At 37.1% G+C, this 11,022-nt stretch overlaps 1 protein-coding gene across 3 annotated transcripts in view; it reads right to left on the reverse strand.

Annotated features, from left to right (window-relative positions):
* Positions 1–11,022, reverse strand: part of syngap1a (synaptic Ras GTPase activating protein 1a) — a 42,729-nt gene that overhangs the window by 23,209 nt on the left and 8,498 nt on the right. For all 3 annotated transcript variants that reach the window (XM_032535575.1, XM_032535577.1, XM_032535576.1), the window contains 5 exons: positions 6,173–6,261; positions 5,713–5,834; positions 2,220–2,373; positions 493–591; positions 145–384 (listed from right to left, as the gene is read on the reverse strand). In XM_032535575.1, the coding sequence (XP_032391466.1) occupies positions 145–384; positions 493–591; positions 2,220–2,373; positions 5,713–5,834; positions 6,173–6,261 (704 nt within the window). The remainder of the gene's footprint in view (positions 1–144; positions 385–492; positions 592–2,219; positions 2,374–5,712; positions 5,835–6,172; positions 6,262–11,022) is intronic.

The raw sequence follows: 11,022 nt of genomic DNA on the forward strand, positions 1-11,022 counted from the left end.
TGGTGCTGTAGTTTTTCTAATGTTACTAGTTGTCGCAACAGCATGTGAAAAGAACTACAAAGTTTGCTAGGCCAAAAAGAACGTTGAAAATTGGCGGCGTTAAAAATGGGTTTGCGTTAACACCGTTAATAATGAAGACATTACCTTGCGTCTTTTTTTGTCAGTTTCCTTGTAGAGGTGCAAACGAAGGCTACGAATGGTAGGCAAGTTGTTAAATTCAAAATGCTCGCCCCAGAAGACGGTGTCGGTCCGGGGTTTGCTTGTGGTGCGCGCGTACAGCATGTCATCGAGACACAGCTCACAATAGTAGCGTTTCTTAGCCGGAAGGTCTCGAGCTTCAATGATCCACAACTTGAGCACATTGTCCACTCGTCTGCTGTTGTCCTGGAAGTAAAACAAGGAGTTCTGTTACTGCATTATAACAGTCCTTATTTACATCAGTCCTTAATATTACTACCTAGATCTTGCGATAAAATAATCTATTATATCTACCTTGTTAGGTTTAACAGCGCGTTGCAGATTTTCAATCCACTTGTCTCTCTCAGAAGCTGAACGGCAGGCAAAACATTTTGTCCCTGAATTGGTGGTCACCTGCAGATAAAACGTTTTGGTATATTTTATAATAGGTATAAGCACTCGTTTGTCCCTCTCGCTGTTAAGCTCATTAATGAGCAGCGATAAACGTATGACTATGAATTTTTTAATGTATATCTGTGAATGTGATGGATGAAAAGGATGAATGAAATTGTTTTTGTTTTGAAGTAGGGCTTTGATCTTATTTAGTATAGAAAATCGTAAATCTGAAATTTGCACAGGCCCTTGAGTAGCCCTTTTGTTGATATGTTTGTCTTTTAATTGTTTTTAACCCTGTGCTTGTCGTTGTGTCTGTAACTCTTACAGCAAAGTAAGTTACTCAATGTCCAAAACAAATTTCTCCTTAGGGAGACCAATAAAAGCACTCTGACTTTGACTTTGACTTTTATTGTAAAATATTTCTTTAACAAACTACTAATACAGATGTTAAATTAGTAATCGATAATGAAACAATTGAAAGAGTTTATTAAAAATACATTTCTAGGTGTTGTACTGCACCATAAACTCTGCCGGAAGCCACACATTAAATATCTGTGCATGAAGATGGCCTAAAGTTTTGGTATGTTGAGTTAAACTAGATACATCTTGAACCAAAATGCTTTACATACTCTGTACTGCACACTAATTTTACCATATGTTATATTGTGTGGAAGTTAGAATAATACATCACACAGGGTATTATGAGCACACTAATGCTCTGTTTTTGAATTCCTAATTGCTGAAATTTATGGACATTGTAACATTCAAAACTGCACTATTTATGTTTAAAGTTAAAGAAAATACTTTGCCTTGGAATATATGTGCAATGGAAAGAGACGGGGGATAATAATTATATGTATAAATATAATTTTGTTAATTTCTAAATGGTTGCGTTTAATTTTATGGTTTTAAAAAACATTGTTGATTGTTTGAGATAAATGAAAAAATGAAATGAAATGAACTAACAATTATTTTCAATATCAATTAATCTCTTGATTGTTTTTTCCCGATGATGTTTTACGCTTCTGCAACAACTCCACGCCGTAGCTACGCCGTTGTGACCCTTTCGAAGTTCTGTGTATGTGGGGTTGAACGCGTTTCTTTGCATTGCGGTGGATTTCTCCGCCAGAACGCTAGGGGGTGTGTGGTTCAAAATGTTACTGACATATAGACACTTTACAAACGGATCACCCCGTCATTGTAACCAAAATATGTCTGAGTTCATTCGCAAAGTTTATGTCAGTAAACTAACATGTTGCTACTTCCCACAATAGGTTGCTTGAAACACCGACTATCAACACACAGGACAGGTTGACCAATCCCTCGGAGAGGGGTTTGCGTCTATGCGGAGGGGTCTGTGGGGGTACGCTATTGATTTGACACAGAACCATAAAACAGCCTTTAATCTTTAAAATGTGCTATAGATTAGTTAAAGTCTTCAAATTGCTTGTTTTGTTTATAACTCAAAAATAATAAATTTGTGAAACAGCAAATTCTGAGGATTTGTTATTTTTACATACTAATACCATTTTAAAGAACTGAATTAAATTGGTTGGTTGGCTAAGAGAAAAATACAATTAGTATTAAAAATATGTCCATTAGAAGGCAGGTAAAGCCAAGGAGAATGAAACAGTTATAAAACACACCTCAAAGCAGTATTCTTGTCCTAAAATGCTAGAGTGGACAGGTTTGATTATGGCATCTTCATCCAAAACTAGGTCCAAAGCCTCTGCAGCACTGCTAGGAGAAAGCAGGGATTCATGGGAGTGGGATTCTTTGAAGCTCTGCATCAAGCGTGTCCTGGTGAGAGAAGAATTCAGAATTTAGACATGATCATATTATAATGATATTGTATTATATATATGGTCTAAATAAAATCCCAAAATAATTTTATATACCAAAACATGAGTCACTGCAGCTCAGAAATCCTCACTTCTGCAAGTGATTTTTGAGCTCTGATCCTTTTATAATGAGTTTATGGAAAAGCTAAGAATACCAGATTTTCAGTTCTGGTGTTTGCAGTTTGGTCTGTTGACTCGACTCATGTGAGTCATGTTGTTCGAGAAATTGGCCGGCAGTGTCTATGTTTGTGGTGTTGTCTGAAAAATGTAATTCTAATTGTTCTTTCCTACAACCGAAGGAATTAGAATTTAAAAATAATTTAAAAAAAAAATGCAAATGTAACATTGGCATTTCCTACTTTGTAATTGGGGGGCTAGTCTGCAGAAATACTGTAGTGCAGATAAAAGGCCACAATGGATTAGACCTGATCATTGGGTTACAGGAAAAAGAAAAGTTGCGTTGGAAAAGGAAGCAAATAGGTGAGCAATAGCTCCCTCTCAGGTGAATCAGGGTCAGTGGGCCAGTTGAAAAACAAAAATGTAGTGAGCAAAACACTTTGCTTTTCGAGTTAGATGAGAAGATTGATACCGTCTTTGCGGCGTTAGATGTGAAGCTAGAGTCAGCAAGTGACTAGCTTAGCTTAGCATAAAGGCTTGAAGCAGGGGGAGCTAGACTGGTTCTGTCCAAAAGGAATAAAAATATAATTTCTCAATTTGCCAAATTTAAATGTTTTTGAAACAATCCCAAATGTTGGGTACATCTGCACTAAGAAACTGGAGCTAGCATGCTGCATTATTAGCATTGCCTTTGAACACAAATGAAAAATATCTAGGAAAGAAAAAACAACAGCTTTGAAGAAACACCTGATAATTAAGCAGCAAATGAGGAGCACTACTTTAAGAAACAGTGCCATCGCAGAATGCAGAACATGAGAAAGGCTTTGGTAAACCGACTTGGCAGCAGAGGTAGAGCAGCTGCGTTGGAAAGCTAGAGTGTGAAGTTGGACGCACAGGATTTATAGCAAAGTCAACTTAACACTACTGAATGAATTAAGCGTGTGTGGGCATAACTCAAAGCAGGCTGTGAAGGCAGCTGTCTGAAGCAGCGGTGGGATCTGGTGAAGGCTGTGGTTAGAGGGGAAAGCATGCTGAGAAAGTAAGTTCCTTTAACTCAAACACCACAAAGCTACCTCCACCTTTAGTCCTGCCTCCACACAATAGATTTCTAATATACATTGTTTTAACATTTAACCTAGGTTTTTTACGTTTATGGTCAACCTGTATTTTACTAGAAAGTGTTTTACATCCTGTGCTTAACAAAACATTCCACATCTCTGAGCATCGGGCATCCACAACTGCCCGGAAATTGTGTATTAAGCATCGCCTGTGGCGGGAGGATAGTGTACTGTCAGTGTTAGGTTTTGTTCTTTCTGCATTTTTATATCTTCCGTATGTGCGTCATGACTGGATTGTGTGAGAACTGCATCAAATTTTGATCACAATGCAAGTCCGAAACCCCCAGGGGTGTAACCTTAGGTCAGTATACAAAACAATAAAAACTCTCTTGAGAGCCTATAGAGCTGTTTTTTTTCCTGATGATCGGAAAACGAAAATGTCACTGACGTGATAAATGTAGGCATACATTTTGCTTGAATGTCCAACAGAAATTGAAATTAAGATATTTTACCAAAATGACAGTCATGACAGTTTTATGTAGTTTTCCTTTTTGGTCACTGATGAATACTGTACCACCTGCACAAACCACCAATTATATTAAATAGACGAGGTTTCAACCCACCATTTTGGAATCCAGTATTTTCTGTTATATATATCCATGATCAATCTGCACTTGATTATTAGCTAGTGGGTAGGTAGCCCAGTGATATAATAACATAGGTGAATGTTTGGATTTCAGCTTGAAAAAGATTTAACTGACAGAGTGAATTAAATTGGATCATAGGTAGAAAATAAACTCAGTGATGTCAGTTGCACAGCAATGTCTAACCAATGTTTGTTAGCATTTCCTTAAATTGGCCACGATAAGCTACTGGTCATACCAGCTTTTTATTTAGAAAAGGACAAATGTGATATTTATTCTATCAAAAGTTACTTAGTCTCATGTGAGGTAAAACTAAAGGATGTAAACATAACAATTTTTACAAACCGTATCAGCACCCTAAGTAACTAACACATTCTGCTTTACACTATCATTACAGTACACAATCAGCTTGTCCTGTAATGAGGGGCAGCCTTGATATTGAGGTTAGCAATGTTTTAGCTGCAGCTTAAAAAAAAAATGTAGCCTTCAGAAGCAAAAGTGAGAGGGTCCATGCAAAAGCAATTCTAGCGTAAGGTATTCACAGCTAAAGTACACCCAGTACAGAGCGGCATGTTAAAATCCAAGCAAGACCAGATCTGATGGTTGATGGTTGAGTAGCATCCAAAGCTAAAAGCTGCTTCAGATCTAAGTGCATAAACTAAATTTAAGTTACCATGTAACCATGTACCATATACATATGTTATCTTTGTGATAGTTTTAGTTTAAGCGCTTTAAGTTATTGAAAAGCGCTGTATAAATTCAATTATTGAATTTATTGTTATTATGATTATGATTATTATTATTATTATTATTATTATTATTATTATTACTATTATTAGTTGTGGGGCAGAAATGTGACTCACAGTAAACAGGGGCATCCTGGTGGTTAAGATGCATAACAGCAACAGTTTTCCTTGACTTTATTCCATCTGGGAATATTTGTTGCATGTCATACCCCTCTCTTTCTCCCCTAATCTATTGTAAGGCTCTGCAGTGTCAACTATCAAATAAAGGTAAAAAGCCAAAATGGTTCTTTCTGCATGCAGTTCCCTGTGTATTCTCCCTGGCTTTGTGTGGGTTTCCGCTGGGTGCTCCAGTTTCCTTCCACAATCCATGAACATGATCCCCAGGAATCAATGCTGCAAATATGTTTAGCTTTTATTTTTGCTGGTTTCACATACGTATTGCATGATCTTGACACAACACAAACTTTAACATACAATATACAGTTGTGCATTAAGTCTACAAGTTGTAGATTATTACCACATTAGAAATATATGCATTTTAACCTATTGCTCATTACAACACAGTTTGGGTAGAATATGTGTTAAACCTGCGATAAACTGGCAACCTGTCCACTGTGTTTTCCTGTGTTTTACCATGCTGACATGAACGACAACCGCCACATGACACTAAATGAGAAAACGGTTGGTATTAACTTGAATAATATGAATCCTTTATACAGTAAAAGTGACTTACCTCTCTTGGTCAGCACTTCGAAACCGGGGCAAAATCATTTGTCTGAAGCTGCTGGTCCGGTCAAGTTTGGGCTGACTTTTGGCCCTCTTGATGGAGCCCTTCAGCCTTCGATTGAGAAAACTCTTAAGTTTCAGCAAAGGGAAAACAGAAAATAATAAGTAAATAGTAAAAACATTAGTAAATAGTAAAAACATATAGTAAAAAAAAAGTAAATAGTAAAAACATATATATATATATATATATATATATATATATATATATATATATATATATATATATATATATATATATATATATATTCAGTCAGTATTGGTCCAATTTTAATGTGACTTAACTTGAAAGACATAAAAACAATGTAAGTGTTGAGCTACTCATACTAACAAAAAGATGTTATGGACGTCACAAGATATCTAACATTCTATAGATAATAAAAGACAATCTTCAAATAATAAAAACTCACCGGCTGTCTAAAGGGCTGTGGGGTGGCATTGGGAGGGGTCTCCATGCTTGACTGTCTTACAGAGGCAAAACTTGCCCTGCGAGATTGGTCTATGAGAAGAGAAAGAAAAAATAGAACACAGACATTAGGGACATCAGAATCAGAATCAGAATCAGAATCAGCTTTATTGACCAGGTATGAACACACATACGGGGAATTTTCCTTTGGAGACATGAAATCAATTTCAACAAATGCATGTCTTCAACATTGACAAATACAGGTGTTCAACATTAACAAATACAGGTGTTCAACATTAACAAATGCAGGTGTTCAACCTCAAAGCACAAGTTCAAGTAAATATATTATTGCAATGATTTTCTTAAGGTTTATTATTTTTGGAGTATACCAAAATGCTGGGAATATTAAGATTTTCATGCTGAACTGTGAAAACTGTCTGTGAGTCAGACTAATGGCTGCTGAGTTATGGTCATTTAAATTTAGCATGTAGCTGTAGGGCTGTTGCTGAGTAAATTTCCATCAAGTTTTGAAAAATTGCTAAGACAGAGTGTATCTGTCATCTAAATTAGGAAGCAGTTACACAATGTGTAACAATTATGACAATTTAATGTCAAATGGCTCACACCTACTTTGGAAGACAATAGTTGGAAAATGGTATGGAATCAGAAAAAAATACTTTTTGAGCTCATCCAAAAACACTTTGCACCAGATTTGGTGAAGATTATACTGTATCAAATATGTAAGAAGTGTTTTTCCTCCACTTTGAATGACAATTACAAGTGTGTGTTGGCTTACAAAATGCTCTTGTGAGAATTGTAAAACATGAGCCCATGAACAATTTTACAGAAATGGTATGATGTAATAACAAAAGGACACAAAATGTCCCTTGATAAGTGTCACAATAGGAATGAAACACATTAGAACAATATCGTAGAATGTTGAGTCGTAATAACCTGAATTTCTTGATATTATTGTCACATTATCACTAAGAAAAGTACAATATGTCAATCGGTTAAGAGGGACATTTTATTACATTTTGGTAAGTAATTACATTATCTTATTCATAGCTTGTGTCATTACCTTGCAGCTGCTTTGGTCACATACAGAAAAGAAATTCAGATTGATAAAAACATGACAAACACTTAATAATCACAAATAAGCTATCAGCACGTCAACAATGCAGAATAGGAGGTGTAAGAGAAGCTCACCAACAAGGACAGACAGCCACAACGAACAACATTGTGATAGTCTTAGTGATCAATTGTAGTGCACAATGTCTTAAGTGCATAAACTTCTCTTTATCACCCCTCCATTGGAAAACTTTCTATATCCAAGGCCAGTGGAAAATGATTAAAAAACTAAATGTGAGAACTAAATTGGATATACTTCTTTATATAGTGCGAAGCAGTAACGATGAGTCATCTTGAACTTTATGGTCTTTGACTTTGGGCTTATGCAAACTGGAACATGATGATGGATCTGTGAAAATATAGACTGTTGTCCGTAGGGAATCAGATCTGACACTTTCTCTGCATGACTGTGTTTTGGCTATGGAAGATAATAAAGCCAATGCACAGGTGCATCCATCAGACTCGGAAATCTGTGTCTCTCCATATGAACAACAACAGAAATGGAAGAGGGATTTTATAAACAGAACTTTCTATTTTTATGGGACGTAAATCTTCCCTCCTGAAAAAAAATGTTTTTTTAGCCTGGTTCCAGACATGGATTAGACATTGCCAGTTAGCTAACTAGATACATTTAGTGAATAAATAGTGAATGAAAAAATGGTGACGAGCATGGGTGAGATTGACGCCATCCTGCACGTCGCTGTAAATTGAGTTACAGAAATGACAATTCTCAAACCGCAGCTTGTGTCAATTGAAATAGGACATTGGACTGTTATAGTATGTCACTCACTACAGGCACATTAGGGCAAAACATAACACAATAACCCCCCCCCCCCCCCCCCCCCCCCCCCCCGCCCCCCCCAAGAAATCAGATAAGATAAACACAATGTCCGGATGAATAAAAAAAAAAAGCTCAACAAAATGGTGTGATTATCAGAGACTGGCCATCCCCTAAAAAACGCTCACAAGTAATTTATTCAAGCAGCAATTACGTCGATATTTACGTTTATAGTGGCTATAGTAATTATGATGGAAGCAAAGCAGGAAGTATGGTGACGTAGTATAGGAGCACCAAATTCAGTGTAAGGATGTAAGTTGGGGTCGTGGATGGTTCAAATTGGTTCACAATTTCACCCAAAAGACCGGGGTTTGTGTATCGCTTCGATTGTTCTACATCACCTGCGTAACCGGAAGATGAAGTAACGTCAAATTTGAACCCAAATCACAACCTTACCGTTTTTCATTTTGGTGCCTAAACCTAACCAAACTCCAACTGTTTTAAAATCCAATCCAACTGTATCCAAGAGCACATTTAAAAACAACAACAGTTGACCAGAGGCTGTTAACGACGTGTTTCAAATCACAACCACCACGTTAAATGGTTTCGATAGGAGGAAGAAAAAATGCTCCTGAGGGGCCAATTAGAGAGTAGAAATAAACAACCTACAGTATATAAGCGTATGGAGGACTTTTGGATTATCAGGCTACCAATTTCCAGCTAAACACAGTTCATGGTTTGTAAAGACAGAAATACAAGAGGGAAGGAAGCATGTCTAAAGGTACAGCGTCACCCTTACTTGATGCCAAAGACCATTTTCTTTTAGCCCTGATTGTACAAGAAAGCCACATCCTGTTATATATTCATTTATTGTTAGAATTTTATTCATTTTCTAAGCTGGTTGTGTAATCATACATTGTGATCCTTTGAAAGTGTGCCATAAAATGTCAGATTAATCCATAGGTTGGTATCTTAAAGCTGAAATCCTGATTAAGTTTAATGTTCATATTTATTCTGCTCCTCTATTTTGGTCTGTGCCTGATCCAATGGAGCATTTTTTTTTTTTTTTTAGAAATCCCCCTATTACCCAAAGGAGCTGTTTTTTGCAACATGGGAACAAGACACCCTGTCATCCTATGATTTCCTCGCTCCCAAAGCCTCTGAGTAGGCGACTCTCAAGGTTCTATTCTGATTCCAAGCTAATTGTTTGGTATCCATGGAAACAACTCCAAGGGCTGTAGAAGGTATTGGCACAAAACTGCACAATACTGATGGTGAAAGACACAAAGTAGAATGCTGCACAACACTGTGTTTCTGGTAACAGTGAATTAGGTGAACTGATCAGAACTATCTTCCTCAACTGAAGAAAATATTTTAAATTGTTTTGTGTCTCATGTGGGGCTGAATCTGCAGGATGATTTAGCAAATTTAAAATTTTTAACATCACTGCTATTAAAATTGCCACCTGCTTCAGTGGTGCTCTAAGTAAACGTGACATATTATAACACATGGATGCGATAACATTGACTATTCTGAATGTAAATTGCTGTCAGCATGGAGTGTGTGGGTGGCAACAGCCTCTAGCTAACTGTGATACAGAGGAAGAGAAAGACAGAAAGAGGAAGGCTGTGAGTGGGTGTTGGAGAAACATACTCAACCTTTAGTATATATCTCTCTATTAATACACATTTGGAAACTTTACTTTTATTTTTAAATAAATTGACTTCAATCATCACCTTTTTTCCACAGGATTGATTTTTTTTGTTACAGACATAAAAATAGAAGCAGTATTAGATACTATGTGCCAACCCTCGAAGTAATCATGGCATAATTAGCCTGCTTAATACCAACTGTAAAATAGTTTTTAAAGGTCCCGTGACATGGTGCTCTTTGGATGCTTTTATATAGGCCTTAGTGGTCTCCTAATACTGTATCTGAAGTCTCTTTCTCAAAATTCAGCCTTGGTGCAGAATTACAGCCACTAGAGACAGTCCCACGATGAGCTTCTTTTAGTAGTGATTCTGAGTCTGTAGCTTTTGGGGGGGGGGGGGGGGGGGGGAGCTGGAGGCTGGGTGTGTGGCTTTGACCAACTGCCACTTTGCTTGTTTGAAAGTCATGATGTCTCTCTCTAATGGGTGGGCAAAATTCTCTGGGCGGGCAAAGCAGAATAAGGTGAGGTAATTTTGCCCCTTATGACCTCATGAGGCAGAGCCGGATACCCAGGTCTTGGGTTTACACCTATCACCATTTCTAGCCACTGGGGGACCAAAGGCAGGTTGGGGGAACGCATGTTGACGTTAAAAACCTAATAAAGTGAAATTTGAATGCCATGGGACCTTTAATAACAATGAAATGTCAAAGCAGCTATTAATTTATGAAAAGATGTACTAAATGAAAAACTTTACAACTTCAACAAGAGTGTTCAACACTCCAGATTGGCGCTTGGACTTATTTTACCTGAAGCAGCTTTAACTTTTAACTTCTTTAATCTATTTATAATTTCTGTACAGTAATAATTTTTTGGGATTATTTTTGGGCCATGTGCCTTTACCAAAGTGACAGCGGATAGACGTGAAAGTGGGTAGAGACAGATGGGGGTCGACATGCAGCAAAGGGCAGCAGGATGGATTTGAACCCGGGCCGCTGCCAACATGTGGCGAACGCTCTTACTGGTGAGCTGGAGGCTGCCCCCCTGTACGGTAATAATGTGCAAATCTCTGGTATTGATGCTGCATTTATACTATACATTTATTCATACTATTCTTGCATTTTAAGACAATCAAAGATACATTTTTTCATAATTATTATTATTTATATTGATATACACACACATGCACTAGTAAATGTTGTAGTGTCATAGAAAACCAACAGATCTGACATGCATGCTGGTCATTCTGTGTAATTAAATCTGTAATTGAAAGGGGCATGTTCAAAATAATAGCAGT

Source organism: Etheostoma spectabile, chromosome 14 (assembly GCF_008692095.1).
Source record: "Etheostoma spectabile isolate EspeVRDwgs_2016 chromosome 14, UIUC_Espe_1.0, whole genome shotgun sequence".
NCBI classification, from domain to species: domain Eukaryota; kingdom Metazoa; phylum Chordata; class Actinopteri; order Perciformes; family Percidae; genus Etheostoma; species Etheostoma spectabile.